Source organism: Schistocerca cancellata, chromosome 4 (genome assembly GCF_023864275.1).
Source record: "Schistocerca cancellata isolate TAMUIC-IGC-003103 chromosome 4, iqSchCanc2.1, whole genome shotgun sequence".
Taxonomy (NCBI): Eukaryota; Metazoa; Arthropoda; class Insecta; order Orthoptera; family Acrididae; genus Schistocerca; species Schistocerca cancellata.
In genome coordinates this window covers 274,101,825-274,127,995 of record NC_064629.1, presented here as the reverse complement: position 1 = coordinate 274,127,995, position 26,171 = coordinate 274,101,825, and the positions used below count along the sequence as shown (strand labels likewise).

At 39.8% G+C, this 26,171-nt stretch overlaps 1 protein-coding gene and 2 non-coding genes across 3 annotated transcripts in view; all 3 read right to left on the bottom strand.

The window, feature by feature from the left end:
* The window catches only part of LOC126183547 (DNA damage-regulated autophagy modulator protein 2), an 82,390-nt gene that overhangs the window by 35,633 nt on the left and 20,586 nt on the right, over positions 1 to 26,171 (bottom strand). The window contains exon 5 of the mRNA XM_049925620.1: positions 10,007 to 10,145. Within this exon, the coding sequence (XP_049781577.1) occupies positions 10,007 to 10,145 (139 nt within the window). The remainder of the gene's footprint in view (positions 1 to 10,006; positions 10,146 to 26,171) is intronic.
* Trnas-cga (transfer RNA serine (anticodon CGA)) lies at positions 1,750 to 1,824 on the bottom strand. Its single transcript has one exon. It is a non-coding gene; the product is annotated as a tRNA-Ser (tRNA).
* Trnas-cga (transfer RNA serine (anticodon CGA)) lies at positions 2,051 to 2,125 on the bottom strand. The gene has a single exon. It is a non-coding gene; the product is annotated as a tRNA-Ser (tRNA).

Below are 26,171 nucleotides of genomic sequence, written 5' to 3'. Positions count from 1 at the left end.
ACTAACATTCTGCAAAATATCCGGTAACTAGCAAGAATTGAAACAGAAACAAAGTCATGCTCTCTACATGTGTCTTTTGTAGTGCTGTGCTGATTGTTATACACATAATATCTTTGGTTGGAAGCATCCGAATTTTGCTATGACATCACACAATTTAATAATGTCGGTGACTTAGCTCGGGTTTATCTATATCAATGTGGTATTTCTACACATACTGCATCTTTATCATTGGCAAGTAACTTGGGCACATGCTGAGTTATGATTGGCTGAGAGCATTACGACACTGGCACGACACAATGTGATGCTGATGTGACATTACTTGATGTCAATATGACGCAATGTGATGTTGACGTGACAATGAGATGGAACTCGCATAAGTGGATAAAATACATAAAATTTTAGAAAAATATAAAAAAAAAAGATCTGGAAATATACGTAACACACTGACAAATATGGATAATTGGGGAAGAATGAGTGGGCTTATATATTTGCCATTGTGAGGTCTCTGCTGGTACTTTGAATGATGTAATATTAAATTGTTATTAACATATAGAACTTGAATTACATGGCTTAATGTAATTTGTTATTAACAAATAGACACAGCCTGATTCTCTACCCACGCCGCCCTCCTCCAGAGTGAAACCACCCAATGAAGTGCCTCAGTTATAAAAGGTGAAGAAGGGGAGGGTATGTTTCAAATTCATTCGTCTAGGAGAGAGGAGGAGGAGGAGGAGGAGGAGGAGGAGGAGGAGGAGGAGGGGCAGGGGCAGGGGCAGGGGGAGGGGCAGGGGAGGCAGAAATTGGAGGAGGAGTGGAGGAGGCGGTTCCCCTGGATGGCCTCGACCAATTGCTGGCGGTTCTCCCGGGAAGGGGGAGGGTGACTTGAATAAAAGTCATCTAAGCGTGTAACTCGACATCACCAGAAGTCCTTATCATATCAGTGACATCCACTACATCTAGAACGCCTACTGATAACCTACTAACTACCACTAAATCTCTGCTTTGCTTCTCCTTCTTTTCTCGTTCCTCACATCTTTTAAATAGGCTTTTTTATCTTGTTCTTTCCACTATTGTTCTCTCACACTTAGATCATACACATAAGGTGTAAGATCATACATATATGACTGTGGACGCACACATAACTAGAATTCCTTTCCTGCTGGGAGATAGTGACTGTGAGAGTTTACCCTGCAAGGTGACTCTACAACATTCTGTTTTTAATCAATAGCCTTCAAAGCACATGAACAACCATAATCTATGGGGAGATATCAGCTGTACAGATGTACTTGTTTTCATAATGACTGTTTTGTGTGATAGGTGATTTTGCACTGGGAGACATTGCAGAGCAACATGTTGACATAAAGTTCTGTAAAAACATGTTCATGTTCTCTGGCATGTGGATTCTATGAAAAACTCTTGCTGTATCACGCACTTAATATCCATGTGACATTAACCCTGCAACAGTTGCACGCGGACTGACAGTCCACACCGATGTATAAAAATTCCTTTCCTTTTCATCTCTTCAGACCCAGAAATCACATGACCCGAGTACCTTTCACTTATCAGCAGTAGTATGTTACTCCTTTGTTTCATTTTGACTAAAGGAGCAGTGGTGGAACAGTCAACAACTATGGGCTGACAGCCCCATGTGAGCAGCGGTGTTTGATACAATTTGCACTGTTGCCTTGAGGAGACACAGTAAAAGGGAAGCTATTATAGCCATGAAACTTCCTGGCAGATTAAAACTGTGTGCCCGACCGAGACTCGAACTCGGGACCTTTGCCTTTCGCGGGCAAGCGCTCTACCAACTGAGCTACCGAAGCACGACTCACGCCCGGTACTCACAGCTTTACTTCTGCCAGTATCTCGTCTCCTACCTTCCAAACTTTACAGAAGCTCTCCTGCGAACCTTGCAGAACTAGCACTCCTGAAAGAAAGGATATAGCGGAGACATGGCTTAGCCACAGCCTGGGGGATGTTTCCAGAATGAGATTTTCACTCTGCAGCGGAGTGTGCGCTGATATGAAACTTCCTGGCAGATTAAAACTGTGTGCCCGACCGAGACTCGAACTCGGGACCTTTGCCTTTCGCGGGCAAGCGCTCTACCAACTGAGCTACCGAAGCACGACTCACGCCCGGTACTCACAGCTTTACTTCTGCCAGTATCTCGTCTCCTACCTTCCAAACTTTACAGAAGCTCTCCTGCGAACCTTGCAGAACTAGCACTCCTGAAAGAAAGGCAAAGGTCCCGAGTTCGAGTCTCGGTCGGGCACACAGTTTTAATCTGCCAGGAAGTTTCATATCAGCGCACACTCCGCTGCAGAGTGAAAATCTCATTCTATTATAGCCATGTTATACTTTATTCTCAAGATGTTTCTTATTGTTGTGGTGTTACTTTCCCTTAGTTACTTTGTTTTGCTAGGTACAAGCCAGTTAACTGTTCTATTTATAGACGTTTGTGGAATGGAATTGCACTTGGATTCGCAAAGCCAAGAGGATTAAATTTGCCTTCCAAAAGCTTGTACTTTAGCACCATTTATTCCTAGGAAAGGCAAAAATGTTGTACTTATATCCAGTTGCCACCATGATAACAGTGTTGATGAAGAGACAGGCAAAGAAAAATGTAAACATTGTAAATTAGTAAAAAGCAAATTTAAACACAGTAAATTATGTATTCACAATTACTTCACTGATTTTTACCTATAAATCTACATTTATCTCCACGTGGACTGACTGTCTGCAGTGACTACTAATGGTACAAAACATGGTGTGACTTCTGCAGCATCAATAAACATAATTTAAAAAAAATTGGAAATCTAACATGTGAGAACAAACTACAAAACAATGTAATTTTTTTCTGACATGAATGGGTTATTTCACCATGAACTTGTTCCAAAAGTACCAACTTCTCCATCTGAAATTAAGAAAGTTATACATCCTCTCAACAATAAAAGCTCATATGTATTTGATGGTGTTTCCAGTACAGTACTGAAGACTTGTTCCCTTATAATAAGCTCAATTTTATCTAAAATACATAATGTACCACTAACTCAATGCATCTATCTAGACAGATTGAAATATGCAATGTAAACCCCATCATAAGAAAGGTGATAGTAGAGATGTCAATAACTACTGAACTGTTTAAGGTTGCCTTTCAGAAGAGCTGCTCTACTGAGAACACCATTTACACATTCACTTGCCAAATTTTACAAACATTAAATAACAAAATGGTGCCATTTGGTATTTTCTGTGACCTTTCAAAGACATTTGACTGTGAAATTGCGCATATTTCCATTCAATAATGTCACAAGGAATAACATTCTGGAGTAATTCACCTTTAAGAAAGAAAGTATTCATTGCGCAAAAATGTGCTGTTAGAACAATAAGTGGTGCTGCTCACCCACAATCATCTTGTAGACATCTGTTTAAGGAGTTGGGCATTCTGATTACTGCTTCACAGTGTGTTTATTCTCTCACGAAGTTTGTTGTAAATAATCCACAACAGTTCAAGAGGAACAATGAGGTACTTAATTACAATACCACAAGGAAAAATGACATTCATTACTGCACATTGAGGGTGTCTTTAGCACAAAAAGGGGTAAACAACACTGCAACCAAAATTTCTGATCACTAACCCAGTGATATAAAATGTCTGACAGCCAGCAAAGTAAAATTTGAATGGAAAATGAAAATGTTTCACCTTGACAACTCCTTATTCTGTAGAAGAATTTCTATTATTGCAATCTAAACCAACATTTATTTCTACATGTATACTACGCAAATCACACTTAATGGCTGGCAGAGGGTTCTATGAATCACCTTCACAACAATTCTCCATTATTCCACTCTCAAACAGCACATGGAAAAAACAAACACCTATATTTTTTCCGTGCGAGCTCCGATTTCCCCTATCTTATTATGATGATTATTTCTCCCTAGGTAGGTTTGTGTCAACAAAATGTTTTTGCATTCAGAGGAGAAAGCTGGTGAATGAAATTTTGTGAGAAGACCCCACCACAAAGAGAAATGTCTTTGTTTTAATAACGTCAACCCCAAATCCTGTATCCTGTCCATGACACTATCTCCTCTATTTCCTCATAACACAAAAGGTGCCGCTCTTCTTTGAACTTTCTTAATGTACTCTGTTAACCCTATCTAATAAGGGTCGCACACCACACAGCACTACTGCAAAAGAGGACGGACAAGCATAGTGTAGGCAGTCTCTTCATTAGATCTGCTGAATCTTCTAAGAGTTCTGCCAAAAAAAAATGCAGTCTTCGGTTCGCCTTCCCCACAACATTCTCTCTGTGTTCTTTCCAATTTAAGTTGTTGGCAACTGTAATTCCTAGGTATCCAGCTGAATTTATGGCCTTTGTATTTGACTGATTCATCATGTAACTGACGTTAAACAGATTCCTTTTAGCATTCATGTGGCTGACCTCACACTTTTCAAAATTTAGGGTCAATTGCCAATATTCGCACCAAACAGATATCTTTTCTAAATCATTTTGCAACTTGTTTTGATCTTCTGGTGGCTTTTACTAGGTGGTGAATGACACAATCACCTACAAACAACCTTAGACTGCTGCTCAGATTGTCTCTTTAATCATTTATCCAGATAAGGAACAGCAAAACAAAAACACTATCTTGGGGAATGCTAGAAATCGCTTCTGTTTCATTCGATGTCTTCCTGTCAATTACTACGAACCATGACCTCTCTGACAGGGATCAGAAGTCCAGTTGCACCACTGAGATGATATTCCATAAGCATGCAATTTGATTACAAGCTGCATATGAGGTACACTGTCGAAAGCCTTCTGGAAATATAGACATACGGAATCAATTTGAATACCTTGTCAATGGCACTCAACACTTCATGTACGTAAAGAACCAGTTGTGTTTCACAAGAACTATGTTTTGCAAATCCATGTTGACTGTGTGTTTTGATCAAGGTAATTCATAATGTTGCAATGCAATAAGTGTTCCAAAATCCTGCTGCATATTGACATTAATGATATGGGCCTGTAATTTAGTGGATGACTCCTACCACCTTTTTTGAATACTGATTTCACCTGGGCAGTCTTTGGGTATGGACCTTTCATTGAGTGAGTGATTGTATATTATTGTTAAGTATGGAGCTATTGTATCAACATATTCTGAAAGAAACCTAACTAGTATACAATCTGGACCGGAAGACTTTCTTTTATTAATCTGGTCTCGAAGACTTGCTTTTATTAAGTGATTTAAGTTGCTTCATTACTCTGACGATATCTACTTCTAAGTTGCTCATATTGGCAACAGTTCTCAGTTAGAATTCTGAATATTTACCTCGTCGTCTTTGGTCAAAGAATTTTGGAAGGCTGTGTTTAGCAACTCTGCTTTATCAGCACTGTCATTGATAGTATTTTCATTGCTATCACACAGAGAATACACTGATTGTGTCTTACCGCTAGCATACTTTACATACAACCACTCTTTCTGCCAGGTTTCGAGACATAGTTCTGTAGTGGAAATTATCATAAGCATTTTGCTTTGAAGTTTGTGCTAAATTTTGAGCTTCTGTAAAAGACCACTGATCTCGGGGATTTAGGATTAGTTTAAATTTGACATGCATTTTCATTGTTTTTGCAGCAATGTCCTGACCTGTTTTGTGTACCATGGGGGTCATTTCCATAATTTGTTATTTTATTTGGTACAAATCTCTCTTAGTTTTAGAGTATTTGGGAGTTACAATATTCAGTCTTGCTTTGACAACCCTGTGTCTGTTTTGATGCTCGTTATTAGCTCAGGATTATTTGTTGCTACAAGATCAACTGTGTTGTCAAGACCATTCACTATCTGATTGGGCTCATGAACTAATTGCTCCACATAATTTTCAGAGAATGCATTTAGCACAGTTTCAGATGATGTTTTATGTGTACCTCCGGATCTAAACGTGTATTGTCACCAACATATCAAGGGTAAATTGAAGTCACCACCAACCAACTGGACTGGCTACTAGTGCAGACCTATTGGTCGACTCGTAGGTCATGCTGGACATCCATTGGGTCCCCAAGGCCAGTCCACAACAGTGATAGCCACCCACTGTAGCCTCAAGCTGTGTAACTAAAGCCAACACAGTCTGGAGCTGAGAGAAAAGTGTCACCAATTCAGCTCACATTTGCACAAAGCAATCACAGTCCCTTTCCACGCTGAAGACTGTGGTAAACTACACTGCACAGACAAAGAAACGAGTATCGACACATGCTACAAAGCTCTATGGTAACAACTGATAAAAATGCAAGAACTGTGTCTAGTACATTAGATTAACATGCAGAGATTTAAAACCTAAGTTTCGAAAGCACACAGGTTAGCACACTGGTTAGGAACTCGTAAAAGTCACAGAATCAGTTTACTTTCCAACACAAACAAAAATGCAAGAACTGTGCCTCTTAAATGTTAAATTAACACACACAAATCCAAAAACTAAACTACCAAAGAATACAGATGAAACAATATAACTTGCTCCTGGTTAGGAACTCGTAAAATGTCACAAAATTGGTTACTTCTCTGTTGCTGCTTGTGTCTTGGCTGGCTGTAGTATTTCATAAAAGACCAATTTTTGCGGCAGAAAGTAAGGAACCGATCATCTGACAGCTGATAATTCCAGTGTGTTACAGAAGTATTTATATTATGTGGGAAAATAAAACTGAAGAGAGAAATTAAACCACAAATGAACACCTAAACAAGTTTATCAAGTGGCTAAAGACTGCACCATGCTCTTTGCCAAAACCATTATTTGTTGAATGTAAAAAGAACTTCATCACATACAGAACCTTCTTAAGGAGTACCTGTTGCCAAACCGGTACTAAATTCCAGCAGAAAAATTTCGTTATTCAGAGAACTGTAGCACATTGAAAAAGAGGCATATCTGAGCCATAAATCTCTAACACGAAGTGGTCCACCTATACAAAACATTCAGAAGAAATAACCATCTACAGTCACCTCAAGTCACTGTAGAAGTAAAATGCATGAAAATGTGCCTGAAGACAGGTCGCGCTCATATTTCTTTTCCTTTGTGGATCCAAGAGCAAGTGACTGCCATGCATTTTAAGAGACACACATTTTAACCAGTCTTCAGGCCTCTGTGTAAATTTTAATACTCTCGAAGCTAGTTAAGAATACAGTGTGTAGGAAACAGTCTAACTCTTCTACCACACACTACATTCTGAGCACTTCTGGCAAATATTACTTGTTTACGAATGATACAGAGCTTTAAATGCTCAGCATTTAAATTGAACACAACTATATTGATAAGGAAGTGTGTTGAAGTAACTTAATGGCAATGCAATCAGGTAACTTTCCCAGCAACCAGTTGCTGAGACCACTATTTGGCTGCATTCCCCAAAGTTATTTGAAAATTTCATATGCCAGGAGAACTTCAAGTTTCAGAAAACAGAGTGCGTTATAGGGAACATAAAGGGTGTTTCTGAGAAATCTATTCTGAGAAGTCTGCCATGAAGTAACACACATTGGACTAGGATTTTCAAGTTGTGACTGATGAAACATCTGTTAAAAATGAACAAATTACTTCTAGATTAACAGTATAGGAAAAAACCTTTGAAATTCAAATCTAAATTATGAAAACACCATCACCAACAATATAGGATTTTCAAGGGAGGTGCTACACAAATGTCTAACATATCGGAATAATATAAAGCAAATTCTATAATAGTTGTAGTTAATGGCAGAAAATGTCTGCATATAGCAGGTTTAGTAATTGTTTTTAAGAATGAAAATCAAACACTGTATTATACGGTAATGAATAAACATGTAATAGTGCACAGAAAAATTGCACTGGTCTGCCCAAAAAAGAGCCTTTCACAATATTATTGTGGTCAGTACAACTCTCAGGAAGCTTTCAAAAATCCACTTTGGGCAATGAGCTGAAACTGATGCTATGCTTGAGACAAGTGATCTAAGTGACTTATGTCACTTGGTAGGTGATTGCTAACAAACTGAATGGGTCATTCATCAGTTCTTATGGGCCTCCAACATAATTAAATAATTGGGAGCCACTAATGCAACAAATCAATACAGAAGTTTTCAGTCCTGTTAAATGTATCCAGATCAACTGTTCACAATTTCATAATAAACTGGCAACACAATAGTACACTTTTGAATACACTGAGACTGTTAAAATGCAAGGCACTGCAAATTTTGCAGTGGAATAATGGGAAAAAAATCCATGTAAGGATGCAGGTGCCTGGTAAACACAATACCCTGCACAGTGTCTCGGGGTATCTTTCTTTCTCAAGCAAAAGGTTCATCCTCCTCACCATTCTGTGTACCAATGCCACAGTAGAGATTCACAAGGATAATCTAATAATTTTGTTGTTGTTTACCATTGAAGAATATACTTGTATGTCAAACACAGTAGCTTACGCATCCATAATGCATGGCTTGTACAGCAATTATTTCTGACAAAAAGATAGGCTGCACACAGATTGGCATGTTCAGAGTTCTGATTGGAAACCAAATGAACATTTATAGGCATAGAAAAGAACAAAAGCTTTTTAATTGTGTTGCTACATAAGAATGCAGTAGATCAGATGGGAGGAAAATATATTTATTGCACAACTTGGCTGAACGAAGCGATTGGTTGACAAAGTGCAAGTGTGTGTGTGTGTGTGTGTGTGTGTGTGTGTGTGTGTGTGTGTTCACATGGCGTAGTTGAAAGGAAAACTGATTGCTACATCACAGATACGTAAACACACATCAAAGGCTCAAGGAAAATGGGATGAACATATTTTGTGCTCTGTGATCAACATGTTTACCTCACAAGTAAGAAAAAATTAGCGAATGTTTGTGATACAAAAAAAGATAAAACATAAGCATCCTCATTTTGGTGTCAGTCAAGCAAGCTCTAGTAATATTAGCATTTTATAGATATGAAATTTATGGGCAGAAAATGTTAAGGAAGATCCACTAATCTCCCTGTCCAAACTCCTGGAATGTAGAGGAGCTGAGGGCTCTTAGATGGTGTTTTACTTTGTAATAACTACTGAAGAAGAAAATTGGAGATGTTCAAACAAAAGCTATAATGCCAAAATCTTTATGATTACAAATGATCATAATTTATTTTATTTTCTGTCTGATGCAACCACATAATTTTCAATCTTTGGTCTTATGCATTCCTGAGCATTATACTGATTTCTGTTTTGAACAGCGCCAAATCAGAATCCTGTCTACTTCAGTTCATTTAATGATACATGAATAACCTTAATTGTGGATACATGGCTCACTGCAGATGCTTGTCGAAACTTTCATACAAAACCTATAAGCATACAAACACATGAGGTGCACATACTGAATGCTACTGAAGTTAGATTCATACTAAGGGTGATTGTTCAAGTGGTTACCCACATAGTGTGGACACAGTATTTTTAGGTCCTGGACACAGTATTTTGAAGTCCAGTATGAGAACACTCACAGTATGAAGGGTTGTAAAGGTGACTTGAATGGTGCGGTTCGGAAGGGGGAGTGGGGAGGGTGAGGAAGATTAAATTCTAGAAGGAGTAAGAACACTGTAGTACCCAGTGTTGATGAGAAGATTCCATATGGCCTTGATGAGTACGATTTAGAAAATGTGTTGTGGTGTCACTAACTTCCTGATAAGCACTGTTTGTATGCTCACTTAACAGAAGGGAGGAATCATTTCGAGTCAACATACGGCACTAATAGTGATTAGTGGAGTTGGTAAAGTGCACAGAGACTTAGGAGCATTATGTTCTTAATAGTGTTAGTGATTCCATATGTATTACAAAATATTTATGAATTGGAGCAGTGAGTGTGACCCACAAGAAAGAAAAATTAAATATTACCTATTAAACAAATACGAAAACTACTGTAATCAGGAAGTCAATGGATAAAAATAACATTGTGTGACAACAAGCCAAAAATTCTAAATGTTCCACAAAAGAAAAGTATTCAAACAGCCAAGCAACATGCACTTTTTTTAACTTACCTCTGAACTGAATGTGTGACAGAACTCCAGTTATGCTAAGTAAAATAAAAAATACAGTGCATATGACAGCCAGTGCTAGTCTAAGATGGGCCAGCTGAAGACTATTTGCTAATGGCTGCATATGGTAAGAACACACTGCCTGCAAAACAATGAAAAACCAAAATCAGAGAGCACAATCATTAGATTGTTTTGAAATTGCACAAATAAATTACAATGAATTTAACTTTTGTCAGACAAGCTCAAAGATCTGTACCATCTTATTACGCTCTTTACACATTTCATATATTACTCACACAATTAACACAAATCACATATTTTTAAAAAAATGGTACTTGTGCTAACTGTAGAGCTGGGGTGGTTACCACTGACTAATATTTAGGCACAATTTCAAGGAAAGAATGTCAAAACTACACTTCAGTTGCTCGAATGTTTCAAAGTTTGAACCTTATCAACTGGATCCAACAGGCACCAATCTAGCCTGTAAGAAACTCCTTGTTTTGCATCAATGTGCACCAAAAAGGAATTGCTCTAGAGATAAAAGCTGTGTCCTGAGGCTGGATATTAGCCTTTTGTAAGCATTTCTATGCCAATTGGGCACTCATAACATGGCAATACCTAGGGTTGCTGTGTTTGACTAGGTATTTACATTTATCCCAACATCTCAATTTCTAATGGTTCTCTTACTAGCTTTCAAAGCCTAGCACCACTGGGAGAAAATGCAAATTGGTTCAGAATGAAAGATGTATGCATTTGAATTGTACATAGCAGAAATCTTGGGCAATGTGACACAAAATCAATTTAATTAAGGTGCATTTACAAATGATTATTCTAATGAGGAAGACAATCTGTCATAATCCTGGCATTTACCTTAAGCAATTTACAGTAATCATGGAAAACCTAAATCTGGATAGTAACACATGGATCTGAAATGCCTCCTCCCAAATACAAATCCAGTGTTCCTGTGCCACCTTGCATCAACTTTCATTCTGCATGGCCAACAAACACAGAGTAACTTTTTGACCATACAGAGATGTAAATAACCAGAAGTAAAGCACCAGCTGGGTAGTTGTGACATTTAAAGGCATTCACCATACAGTATTTTCTATAATGTGACTCCTCGCAATCATGGATATCTGCAGAAATTTATCCAAGGAAAGGGGGGTGGAGGGGTGGGGGTGGGGGGAAGATACAAAAACTGCCTTTTTTATATACCTTTAGTTCTATTGAATTTGACAATGTGTCAAGCAGAAATGTTACTGTATCTGAAATGTTTGAAGGTTATATAGTCAATATTTTTTGAAGATATATTCCAGTTACACAGTAAAGGGAAGCATATTTCATTAGCAACTCATACCTCTATGGCTGCATGTTACTCTGTGTTGTGCCCAGTATAGTGTAAGAATGTCCCAACACCTTTTCAATCCTGAAATTTCATAATTTTTTCCTCTCTTCTCACATACAATACAACATTTCTTCTGCATTTGGGTCCTCAGATGACATACAGGCGAATACACCCACAGTATAGCATTACTGTGTTGTCCAAACTCTACTACTATTGCTCAATCTTGTAAAACTTTTCTTAAGACAAATGCTAGCTTACTGTTGAGATTAAGTTGTGAAGCAAATGAAGACGTATGTCTTGGAAAACTGGTGATAGGTGTCGAGCAGGTATACTGCGTCCATGTCTGTACTGTGCTAGGTGTTGGAACTGCCCGTTTATGTAGCTCATTATGTTCTGTACAAGACAGTGGCAGAGAAAAGATCAGATACCCTACTTCACCAATGTTTTGTAAAGATCCACAAGTGTCCAGAATGCGTAACAATGCCAAAACTGCCATCACAAAAAAATATTATAATTTCCTATGAACAGCCTGACAACCAAAAATGTCATTAAATCACAGCATTTTCCCCTGCACTCAGCAATGTTAAATCTGCTGCTTACTGAAACTATAGGTAATCAGTTATAGAAATGCATGAGAATTCTGTAATGAATAAAATGTCTGCAGTCCAGGTTCCATGAAGGAGTAAGTAAGTGCCCCCTCTTGCAGCAGACACCTATGATCATGAATGACAGGACACACACGTTCTTTAAAAAGTTCCTCATTATGATTGTAAGTATTGTAAATATATTCAACAACCTTTGAAACTCATTTTCGGAGGACAGCACATTTCCCTTCCTCATCTTATTTTGTCAATGACCAGAGTGTCCTGGTGACTGCTTCAGTCCTCCAACTTCTCATTATCGTTTCTTAGGGAGGAAGACTTAAATGAACAGAGAGAAGGGCTTAAATGACCTCTTGGACATTTCAAAAGTTTGACTGCAGATCACAGATGGTGAGACTGCACAGACAGCATAGCAACAGCTGCCATCACACTCATACTCGTACAGTTGTCAAGAATTTCACTGAATGTTACGCCAGAGCAAGAAATATTTAAGCAAGAAATATTTAAGGATAAAGTTCAAGCAGGCAGAACAATGGAAGATTATTTGCTGTATCATAGGCTTATGTCTAATCTGCACCAACACACATTACACCCAAGTTACAAAAACAACCGGCTTCCTTGCTGATGAACCACAAGGGCTGCCATGCTATACGAGTTGCATTCAACTTCTAAGGCCTCCGATTTTTTTTCTAATTAACTACTCACCCGAAATCGATGAAACTGGCGTTACTTCTCGATGTAATCGCCCTGCAGACGTACAAATTTTTCACAATGCTGATGCCAAGATTCCATGGCAGTGGCGAAGGCTTCTTTAGGAGTCTCTTTTGACCACTGGAAAATCGCTGAGGCAATAGCAGCACGGCTGGTGAATGTGCGGCCATGGAGAGTGTCTTTCATTGTTGGAAAAAGCCAAGTCACTAGAAGCCAGGTCAGGTGAGTAGGGAGCATGAGGAATCACTTCAAAGTTGTTATCACGAAGAAACTGTTGCGTAGCGTTAGCTCGATGTGCGGGTGCGTTGTCTTGGTGAAACAGCACACGCGTAGCCCTTCCCGGACGTTTTTGTCGCAGTGCAGGAAGGAATTTGTTCTTCAAAACATTTTTGTAGGATGCACTTGTTACCATAGTGCCCTTTGGAATGCAATGGGTAAGGATTACGCCCTCGCTGTCCCAGAACATGGACATCATCATTTTTTCAGCACTGGCGGTTACCCGAAATTTTTTTGGTGGCGGTGAATCTGTGTGCTTCCATTGAGCTGACTGGCGCTTTGTTTCTGGATTGAAAAATGGCATCCACGTCTCATCCATTGTCACAACCGACGAAAAGAAAGTCCCATTCATGCTGTCATTGCGCGTCAACATTGCTTGGCAACATGCCACACGGGGAGCCATGTGGCCGTCCGTCAGCATTCGTAGCACCCACCTGGCTGACACTTTTCGCATTTTCAGATCGTCATGCAGGATTGTGTGCACAGAACCCACAGAAATGCCAACTCTGGAGGCGATCTGTTCAACAGTCATTCGGCGATCCCCCAAAACAATTCTCTCCACTTTCTCGATCATGTCGTCAGACCGGCTTGTGCAAGCCCGAGGTTGTTTCGGTTTGTTGTCACATGATGTTCTGCCTTCATTAAACCGTCGCACCCACAAACGCACTTTCGACACATCCATAACTCCATCACCACATGTCTCCTTCAACTGTTGATGAACTTCAATTGGTTTCACTTTCTCTGATGTGGCCTTCCGGTAGAAGACATGGGCACTACAACTGTGACCGGCCATCAGATTCCATAATATTTCCTCTTGCTAACTAGTGATGTTATGCTAGACTTGGACATTTACCATGCCTACTGAACACTGACTGTTGCTCGCCCTGTCAGGTCTTCAACAAAGGGTACGTTTCTTAGTTACTGACTGTGGTAGTGTGATTTTCTTACTTGAAGCCCCTGCACAAAAAGTTTTTACAATCCAAGATACCGTGACAGTCTTAATTGCAATAACAGTATTTGAGTTCTTTAATTATAAAAGAGATTGTTATGATTTCATAAGTGTTTCACCACGAATGTATGTGAAGATAGTTATCAGCCTTCATAACCTGTTTACGTCAGCCACCTTTGTGGATACATTATTACTATTTTTCTTTTTTCTATGTCTCATCAATGAAGTGTTCATTAGAGATGAAGCAAAAACTTGGATTGGGGAAGAAAGTCAGCCACACCCTTTTCAAATGCTTTCTGTTCTACTCTGCGCACACAGAACACACTTTCTTATTGCTCATACTGGTGAGAGACCATTGGAACAAACAGGAGGTTCCTGAGGTTGACGATGGCAGTAATAATGAAGTAAATGGTTAACCAAAAACAAGTCCAGAGCATAGCATGTCATCTGAAGCATATACAAACAGCTTATGAAGCAATCTGAATCCAAAAACATAATACAGTTCAGGTTAAAACTCTAATAATCAATAGTGTGTACTTAAGGCTTCACTGACTAGCAGAGATGGCTCCATTGACATGCTTGCAGCTGTAGTGGTACCTCTTGCAGGAGCAAACTGTGACTGGAGTATGTAGCTCGAGTATGTCTGACCTATTCTCCACATCAATACTTGGGCTGGGCGGGGAATCCGATCACTGTCGGATACAAAAAAATTGAACTATTCTGGCTTCCACCATACGTATGTAGGGAAAACTTAAATTTGTATGGCCGGTCGAAGAGTGTAGCAGTTATTCTCTAGATTGCATTAAAAGACAACGGAGTATTACACTAATGAAAAAAAAAAAAAAAAAAAATCACAGCATTCAAAAATTGTATTTACCACACAGAGATATTATGTGACTACATCTACTAATGATTTAGGGCATGAGGAAAATGAAGGAAGGAAGGAAGGAAGACTAGTGTTGAACATCTCATTAAAAATGAGGTTGTTAGACAAAGAGCACAAGCAGAGAGTTGATGAGGCTAGGCAAGGAAAATGCCATGGTGCACCTGTAAGGAATCATTACCTCACCTTAAGTGATTTAGTCAAAACCAAGGGAAATTTAAATCAGGGTGGTGCAATGCAGATTTGAACTCTGTGCTACCTGAATATGAGTCCAGTGTGCTAACCACCACGCCACCAAAGTAGAATATGGGAGATTCAATAATCTGAACAGCATGTTTAGTATACTTGCTATCAACATTCCAGTTACTTTACTGGAGACTGTAGCCTGCATTCCGTACTGTGAGACATATGAATTAAAAGTCTATATTTGTGCAATTACACTTACAGGGGGTATAGTGAAGGCCAAAACTATATAGTGATAAATATTGTAGTTGTGCATGATATGGGCTCCACAGTAAGTGATGGCCTGAGCCCTTTGTTTCCCATTAAAAGCAAAGTTTTTCACACTTCACTGGAAAGACGTGGCCCGTCAGAAAGTAGTAGTTGGGCACTTGATGTTGAAGTGATTTACCATGCAACAAAAGTGCTAAGATATACCACTGGACCAGCTCAGTCAGTAAGGCAGTGAGTCAGGCACATGGTGATTTATGCCAACAATGCTCATTCTTGAGGTAGAAAGTGAGAACACTTGACATTTGAATGGGACTGCATGTTGAGGCATATACAGGGTGAGGCACCCAACTTTTTTGTGTCAAATACCATTTCATTCATAAAGGATATTTGTAATGAATCTCTCTTCACCTACATGAATAGTGACAAGATTTGGTGATGCAGGCAATATGCAGTATTTACACTACTCTAAATGAAAATCTGCATTCCCAGGCTAAAATACAAAGGTATCTTTACAAAGCTTTAATCAGATAAAGTAAAAAAAAAAAGTTATCTAACCAAAAATGGCCTTTTACACAACAATGTACAGTGATGTGAATATTGTGTATTGCTTGACTCGGTGATCTTAATTCCCGTGGAGAGTGGAGTGAACTTCCAGGCGACACACCATTCAAACGGCCACAATATCACAAAAATCCACATATTCAGTGTATTTTCCCTCTATAATAAGCACATTTGTGGTATAGAACTAAGTACTTCCTGGGGACAGAAATTTCAGGTATTTATAGAGCACCTATGAAGCTATCAGCACAAACTGTGTTTCCAATGTATTTTTAGAACTGACAATAATTCAGAAATCAGATGATATATTTATGGTAGAGAAAGAGAAACCGCCAAAGGTAGCTACAAATTTAAATTCTACGGTACTCTCATTACACCATCTAATATTTCAATATTTTTATGGGGTGAGCGAATAAATAAGCCACAGATGTTAGAATACTGCATAAAATTCTAGATTTTCTGCCTGAATGTTTCCAGAAGGTGGTAGTACAACCCAGGCAGAAGATAGCTGGTACACAGTATTACACATTTAACTGTTAGTGAACAGATGCTAGTGCAATGTGTGATGTATGTTTGTGGGTCAAGGGACTGTGCAGTCAGGAGGGTCACCCTGAAATGCATCCCATACATTGCAAAAACTGTACCGCAAAGGAAACTCTGTTCAACTGGATACACACATACAACAAAGGATGGAAGAATCACTAACAAGGAGTGTCCAGGTTGTCTCATGGAGGTGCCCACTGATGCCACATTGCAATGTGATTAATGAGAATCGTTTTACTTCCTCAAGGGTTGTTCTCATGCAAATATGTACAAGATTATTTTTAAGAGATAGAATCAGCATGCAAGGTAATGGTGACTCTCCTATCCAGTGAGAACTGCGATAGACCATATGCCTTATATAGCTGATACACTGTATTATGTATTAAACAGTTAATAAAGTGGACTCCTGGTAGTAGGAGCAATTTTTCTGGATGACAATACCCATCCTCACACAGCAAGACATACACAGGAGTTACAGTGAAGTTAATTGAGAATGCATGTAACATTCACCATTCAGCCCGGACTTAACCTCAACTGGGCCCTTTAAAAGTCATCTAGAAAGGTAGCACTTTGAAGACAATAAGGCCATAGCTTAAGAGGTTACTCACTGGATGCAATGGCTGGAATAAGAACAGGAATTCAAGGCCTTGTCGAATGATGGGACAAGAGTTTAAACTTGCAGTGCAAGTACATGAAACAGCAAAATTGCATTTCACAGTGTTAATTGTGGCACTGATGTCACTATTCATTTTGTGACTTATTAATTAATGCACTCTTGTAATTTTAGTGTCCTCAATATTCTCTGTGGAATCTAGTTTACACAAAAGTCATCTCAGATGATACATGTTTGCTACATCGTGTGAGCAAACCTACATAAGCCTTTGCTACTTGCACCACTCCTTTTTTTTTAATCTTGTTACACTGGTCTTTCCTATCTACCAACATGACCTTGTCCTCTTCTCAACCCACTGTACGTACATTCTGCTGCTTCTACTTATCTCTGGTGATGTTTCATGTATGGTTAACTCTGTTCCCAGGTACCATGTTCCCACTCACATAGCCTCTTCACCCTGCAGTTTAAAAACATGCTGTTTGTCTATAATTTACTGACAACTGTATGTAACTAGGTAGTGTCTCTTAATGAGTAACAAAGTTCCAAAATCCTCAGGTGTTAATAAATTATTTGATACAGCACAGCTCCTTTTGTTTACACTGATAATCGCCTACAGACAGAATATGCTGACTGCTCTCTACTGTCAATAGCACCCTTTCCCTTTTTCACTCAAGAGGCAATTTTTTATCATTGTTAGTCACATAGATCATGTATTTTGATAATGAAAATGTTTGTCAGCATTTTTCATCATGCTTCACTGTTACATAAGTATTTAGGAACTAACGAATTTATAAGAAATTAATTTTCAGTTTATAGGCCTTTGATTCTTTTTAACAAACACTGCATATTAAAGCAAAAGATTTATATTGTAATGCTTGGTTTTCATTAGCCTACATATTTATGACACTACAAAATGTTTATTTCAAACTTGCTCTTTTAACACGAAACAAACAGCATTCATTCCACAGTGGCTTTCCTCAAATTTGAATCAAAATAACTGTGCCATTCATTACAAAAACAGTATAGAATTTGGTTGGAGTCAAATGTTTACTGAATGACAAACAACATCCACTATAAAAACTGGCTACAGTGCCCTCCGCAAGCTGTCAGTTCTACATGCTCCCAAAATTACACTGCCAGTCACATACATAATTATTCTACTCAGGCATAGAACCAAACTACAAAATCATCCTACTTTTTAATGTAACACTGTGTTGCATAGCAGTTACGTAATTGGTCCATGTCTTCACGAGCAAGGAAGGAAAGAAAGTTAGAGTTTAATGTCTTGTTGAAGTCAATGTCATTAGAAATGATACTTAAGCTTGGATAGGACAGGTGTAGAGAAAGAAATGTGTGGTGATCTTTTCAAAGGAAACATCCAGGCATTTGCTTTAATTGAGTTAAGGTAACCACCAACAATGTAAGTCTGGATGCCTGCACACAGGTTTAAATGCTACTCCTTCTGAATGAGAAAATAGTACTGACCACTGCAGCACCTCCTCAGTTTATACCTACAGTATCACATGTAGCATCCAGTAAAATATGCCAAACTGATATCTGGTGTAAACTGTGAGAACAGAAATAACGGAAATGAAATAAGCAGTTGCTTAAAAAAAGGTGAGAGGTGACACAGTGGATTGCACACTGACTCGCATTCAGGAGGACAACAGTTCAAATCTGCATCCGTCCATTCTGATATTTTTTATTTTTTTTATTTCCCTACATTGTTCCAGAAAAATGATGGGATTGTTCCTTTGAAAGGGCACTTTCAATTTTCTGCTCTATCCTTGAAATAACACGAGCTCGTACTCCGTCTCTAATGGCCTTGATGTTAACAGAACATTAAACCCTAATCTTCCTTCCACAAAAAAGTAATTAAGAAAGGACACTATGCATTTAATTAATTAACAGATCTTGGTGGTACATCAGAGTGGAACAGATGTTATTTAGTAAACCTTTGTTGGTACCTGATGGCCTGTAACTCCAACATTATATAAGCCACACATTTCGAAAAAATATTTTTGTATGCACTGCAAAAAATAGATTTATATGCCTCAAATTCTCATAAATGAGACAGTTCTCAAAACTCGCAGCCCAATGTGCTCCTTCTTTGTCACCTCTCAGTAAGCATGATGTGCAAGTTTCAACTCAGATGTAAGATACAGTAGCACAATGATATAATGTGAACAGTTCAAGTGAATTAAAAACATGACAGGAATGATTGAAGTCATGAGGCATGCAGTTTTAAGACGTAACAAAACTATGCTGACAGTGCGTTCATCAGCACTGGTGTACTGGAAGCTATCACAGGGAGTACATCGGCATCTGGTTAAGAAAATTACAAGGGCGATTCAAATAAATGGTAACAGTATTTATAAATTTATTGATTAATCATCTACACAATTAAAACCTCCAGTTTTTCTTTCCATAACCTTCTACACGCTCTATACACTTTTACCAGTGATCTGGAAACTTGAACATTACTTGTTCATAAAAAGTTTGAGGGTGTGTGAACCAATTTCACAGGTTCCTCGACATCATTGTTTTTGAACTGTTCCCTACCAAGTGATCCTTTCATGAATGCAAATAAAAAATATTTGGGAGGGGGGGGGGGGGCACATCTGGAATGTAGGGAGGGTGGTCAAGGGTTTCCCAGTGAATGTCCTCCCATTTCTCCAATGTTGAATTTGCAGTGTGGAGTTTAAAATTGTCATGGAGAAGGATTCCATCTCTAATGTGCATTCCTTGTGTTTTGTTTTGGTAGATAGCTTTTGGTGATGTTAACAACTGCGTTACCCATATTGATTATGAAGAAGTCAATGAGTAACACTCTTCTGTAGTCAAAAAATACAATCACAATAACTCTTCCAGCTGAGAGGCAGGTTTTGGCCTTAACTAGATAGGCTTCATCCTTTCTTTACCACTCTTTACTTGTCATTTTGGATTTTGGAATGTAATTTTTTGAAAGCGAAGCTGTTCAATGTTAACGGTATGAACACTCCTGATTAATTCAACAGTGAACAGGCAATCATCTCCAATAAGCTCTCAAACAGCACAGATGTCTTTCAGACTTGACCTTGGGCATTGAACGTGACTCTACACTTTCTCAGCCATTCTTAAATTGTATGGTCCAAGTAAACACTCAGTTCTTGGAGTGAAATGTCCTCACAAACTGTGTTTGAAATGGAGATAAAATTTGTGTGGGTTTAACCCTTTCATCAGTTCAAAACTAATGCACTGCACAGCAGATGAAGGAACTTCTTGTTAACTCATGACTATACTGAGGTCAGAACAGGATGCAGCATCAAACCAAGCTGGTTCCCCCTCCCTAATACACTGACCTTCAACCCCCCCCCCCCCCCATCCCACTCCATCATTTCACTCTGAACTGGTTATGCGTCAAACTGGTACAATTATAATTTATATCTGAATTGCCCTCGTAATACTTCAGATATTAGAAGGAATATTAGATTTTAATATCCTGTTTACAGTGAGATAATATGATTATATAACTAGTTCAGTTGGTTCAGGGTTGAGGAAGGATTCCGTATCTTCATTGGTGTGACAATACTGCCACACTACACTGTCAGTACAGGTCCTTCAAGGACTGACAGTGATTCAGTAATGACTGGGGAAAAACAGTTTGTGAGAGGATATGAATACCTGCCATGAGAGTCAATCTACGGGAAGCAGAAAGTCAAAACCCTTGTAGAGATGTGAATGAGGAAAACTCAGCATGTGGCTGGTGCAGGTCGCTGTCAACTGAACATTAGACAACAACACTCAGCACACTGTGTAAGGCGAGGTTTGCAGTAGCTGAACTCACTGTAAGCACTGGCCTGCTCAGCTTACAGCCAACCGCAGGCAAACATATCAATCAACAGGTCTACCCATACTACACACCGCATGGGTCCTCCATGGCAGGGTCCCACACTATTCAGCAGCACTACCCACACCAGCTCATCTGCCTCAATCATGATGTCCACGGGTGGGCACATTAAATTCCTCCCCTCTGAGAAAGGGCACGTATGACCGAAAATGGCCAGGCTTGGGCTGCGACCTTCGGTGCAAAATCAGAGTGTCCACCTGAGAACTCGGCAGCAGATCGACCACCAAATAAGGTGACACTAACACCGCCAGTTCCAACACGAGTGGTTACTGATTGGGCAGTTGGGAGGAAGGAGGGGCAAGAGGAGGGGCAGAAGGGGAGGGGGAGGAGGATGGGTCAAAGTCAATCAGCTCCATATCGACAGATACAGGCGTGAGCCTCGCTGCAGCCCAAGGCTGCAGGAAACGGGAGACCAGCAGAGGACTTGGCAACTGGGGAGCAAGCCGGTGCGAGGGGGAGCGCACACTTCGAACAATGTTGTGGCCAACCTTGTCATCTGGAAGACCAGAAGACCAAGATGGTGATGCCCCATAAGAATGCATGTGCAAAAGATCTGCATAATGGTCAGCTGCTACCTACTGACATCCACCAGAAACAACTGCCAATCTTTATCACCTATCCCAGCACGCGGCAGCCACCCCTGCTCCTTGCTGAAGGACTGGGCCCAACTGGCAGCCCCTGGAGGAAAATGTGATGGGCCATGGTTGCCTGTGGCACGCAACTAAGAGTGCATCAAACCTAGGAGATGCTGCGGCTGCCATCCATGCAAATGGTCCACTAGACTGCACCTGTGGACAAGCGTCATTTGATACATAGCCAGGAAACTCAACAACACATTGTCAAAGAAAGAGGTAGACACAGACTTCTTCATTTCGGTCTTAAATGGATGCACAAAGTGCTCCGCCTTTGAGTTAGAGGCTGTGTGAAATGGGGCGATTGTCAGATGCTGAATATTGATATGAATGCAAAAGTCTTCAAACACCTTCGACAAAAATTGTCTACCATTATTGGATACAAGAGCCCCAGGGCATCCCTCAATGGAAACAATACCCAACAATGCATGAAAAGTGGCAGTCGATGATACGGAGGTTATCTTGGCTACGTTTGGGAAAATGGACAATGCATCAACCACCAAAAATCACATGCTGCCTAAAAGCGGACCTGGCAAACTATCCCCATGGTTGGTTGCACACCAACTGAAATGACCTCATGCCAACGCCTTCATGTGAGTCATACCCCAGTATGATGCATGCACCAACTAGGGTACGTGAGGGCACAACGCCAAGAGGACGACTACTTGACAGCATTGCTCCTCCGTGGCAAGAACAAGGACCGTACCATGCTGGATATGCACCTGAAGAGATGCATCTCAGCCAACCCATCTGGACTGCTGAAACAATTTTATGGAAAAGTGAGTCAACAATTGTGGTTCTTGCAACCTGTTGTGTTGTCAATGAAAATTCTGACAGGGATTGTTGCAAGGCATCTTCCAACACAAGAGCCTCCTGCCAATCAAACTCATATGCTGGGCAGTAACAAATGTCATAGCAACAGTTACTGAGAAAGAGGACCCACCTTTGCAAGCAGTGGGCAGTCCTATCAGGCAGCTTGCAATGAGGGCCAAATAGGGAAACCAGCAGCTTGTGGTTGGTGATGAGGAGAAACCAAGCCCCAGACCCGAAAACATGAAACTTTACTCTAAAAATAATAACTATGCTTCCTTTCCCACTTGTTAATAACTACACTGTGCAGCACAAGGCAACTTCAATCCATAGGCAATGATGGGCTGTTTGGTGCCATCTACGTTCTGATAGATACGACTGCACCAATAGCACACTGGAATGCGTCAGAGGCCAGGTTTAAAGATTTACCTAGTGTAAAAGAAGCCAGATTGGGAGCAGAGCATAAACACTGCTTGAGCGATTGAAAAGTCCATTGACAACTGCATACCAGACAAAATTAACACCCTTCTGGCAAAGCTGGTTAAAAGGATGGCTGATGTGCATGGCCCAGTGGATGAATTGAGCATAATACAAAATCTTACCCTTCAAGTTTTGGGTGGGGGCAGGTTGACAATAAATTTGATGTGATTGTCTGTCATGACAAGGCCATCTTTGTTAAGCACATGTCACAAAAATTGCACTTTTGGGGAGAAAAAATTGCACTTTTTCAGCTTGCAACAAAGGCTATTCTCCAGGATGCACTGGAAGACTAACTGAAGATTTTGTGAGTGCTCCTCTCCGGTAGGGCCTGTTAACTATAGTCACAGGGTAATTGATGCAACAGGGAATAGCATGCATCAACTGTTTTTAATACTGTTGATAAATTCCAGGTGCAGATGAGATTCCAAAAGGCAAGTGATTAAACTGGGAAGTCCAAAAGCACTTTGTGCGCCCTCCATGGCAGGTTTCCATACTATTCAGTGGTGCTACCCCGGCCAGTTCAGCTGCCCCCATCGTCATGTCCACTGATGGGGTCACTAAAAGGTGTCATGTCAATCATCTGATGTTATTTAAGTATAACTTGGGGAAACTTACATCAGAATGTTTGGTCCAGACTTAAGACACAGTTTCTCCCAAATACAAAATACAGCAAACTTGCCATCTCATTCATTTCTGAACACAAAATCTAGTTGCACATCACCCAGCTACACTTGACAATGATAAATGCAGTTTATGAGCCAGTGTCACTTATTTTACCTTTACTAATACATAAATTAATTTTAGTCACAGAAGCTTAACTGAAATGTGCAATTTTGTTGGTTTCCCTTTTGTACATTATGCTGGAAACAATAGTGTCTCATGGTTTATTTTAATTTATATGTTGATAATTTCCAGCCTGTTTGAGTACAATGGTCACACGAGCATCTTTTTTCAATTTCTGACATGGTTACCCCTGAGGATCCTGAATTTTACCAAGCCTACAACCAGGTACACCAGAGTTTTACCACCTGGTGGTTTACTCCCTCCACAGGGCTCACATTATGTCAGCTGATATTACCATATGTGACTTTTACGCATTTTAACTGTGTAGCAAGTGTAACTGACATTTGATTTTGAGGCAATTACGGGGCTAAATGAATAGAAAAAACTATCTAAACTATACATACTATAGCTAATAACTTTTGAAACATATATGTATCATCAAACAATAAAGCATTCTGAGGTTTCAAACTGAAGATCATTTACAATGTGCAAGTTTCTGACAGTGTTCTTCCCTGTCTTTGTCAAGTGATGGACTGTTACATTGTGGCAACTACTGGCACTATAAAGAGTTCATCTGCCAGTCATGATGACATTGATAGTGTTGTCATATTCTAATATTTCTGATCAATATCTACTGCAACCATTTAAAGTTTGCGATAGCCACGTCCTACAAATTTCATGCATAATACACCACCATTATGAGGGCCACTAGTAGCAATGGCTGAAACATTTGTTTACAAAACAACATGACACATACTGGGAAAAGTTTTACTAAACTACATCCACTATGGAGGGTCCCTCCCACTGTACTACATACACAGTGCTCAGTCTATTATTTTTCTAAACTTCAGCCACATGTCCTCTACATGCTCCTGCCCACCTAGGTGCAATTTCTAGCTTACACACCCAGCCAGCACACCCTATTCCAGCTTCTTCACAGCATATCCTGTACTACCACAAGCAGGACCACCTGAGAAAACATTCATATCGTATACCAGCAGCTGTTGTTTCTGCACCCATCTATTATGTGACAATGGCCACCAACAAGTTGTACACCCTAATGTATGGCCACCACCAAACTGTTGAGAATAGTAGAGTTGATCACTAAATGTGGAACACGTTCCTGAGCACAAAACACTCAACTTCAGAACCTCAATGGCTGCTTAAGTATCTAGATTCCCCCCTTCCTCCCTCAGAGTGCCCCATACTTGCTTCTCTGAAGCACACAAACAGAAAGTTTCTTTACAACACATTCTGTGATCCCACAATCCTATTGGTTTCAATCTCCACTAGCCTCTGCTCCACACCTATCTTCATCCTTGTCCCTATGACTCCACTATACTCATTCTACTCACACTCTCTTCTCTGTAGTTTTCCTCTTTCTCTGTTCTATCTCTACCTCTCAGTCCACTCCTCCATGCCTTTGTGCAACACATAAAACTCACATTGTCTGTGCCAGTGTTGGCTCACAGGTGTGTCATTCCTTCCCTGTACTTTGCTATCTCTATTTGAGCCATCAGCCACCCTTTCTTCCTCCTCCCTCTCCCTCATCTTTCACCCCTCCACCACACCACTAAATTCAACGTCTTACTCCACTTGACTTGCATTGCTAGCAATGCAGTGTGTGTGTGTGTGTGTGTGTGTGTGTGTGTGTGTGTGTGTGTGTGTGGGCGCGCGCGCGCGCGCGTGCGCACGTGCCTGCGTTTTCACTGAGTTAATTATGAAGGACATTGTCTAAAAGCTTAAGAATGTTTTCAGTCTTACAAGTTAGGAAATAGTCACAAATAAAGACAGTGCTCTAGGAAGAATAGAATTTCTCTGATTTCAGTTAATGACCACAAACAAATTGTCATCACACTACAGATTTTGTTTCATAAGGAACATCTTCAGATCTGTCAGGAAAAGGCTAGACAATATACATCTTTTAAACAATAAATTGTACTAATTTCATATTCATAGAAAAGTGCAAGCTTAAAAATGTATGAAGCATACCCCTGAATAAAACAGAAAAATCCTTACATTATCCTGATGTGATCAAGCCAAAGTGACATTGCCAATACAATGTTTGCTTGACATTATCAAACAATTATACTATTACTGAGCAGGCCATGCTACAGGTCTGGGAAACCATAATGCAAATCGCATTGCTGTTGCATTGTGACAAAATTTGAAGGGTTGTACAGGGTGTCTTGCTTTTCCCTTCAACCACTTGCGAGCAGAACAAGAAGTTAATGACTATTAGTGGAACAAGGTACCCTCTATCATCCACCATATGTTGGCTTACAGAGTATATACATGATGTAGAAACATTTTCCGTACTCCCCAAGCATGAATGGAATGGAAAGAAACAATAATACATAGTACAAATGAAATGTACAATTTCCCATTCTAATTTTAGTGTTTTTCAGACTATACATGTACATGTCATCATTTGAGTGTTCTGATTACGGGAAGTAACAGGACACACAATTAAGATAAATTGGCTGGGATATGTACTGTAACTGTATTGAGTAAATGTCAAAGAGGATACCGATGGTCTAGCTCAATCTGTAGCAGTAAGGGGAGACATTGATATGTGGGAGGAAAGGTATCTAGTTCTAAACACAGTTTGACAACTACTCCCAAAATATAAGGTCAAACG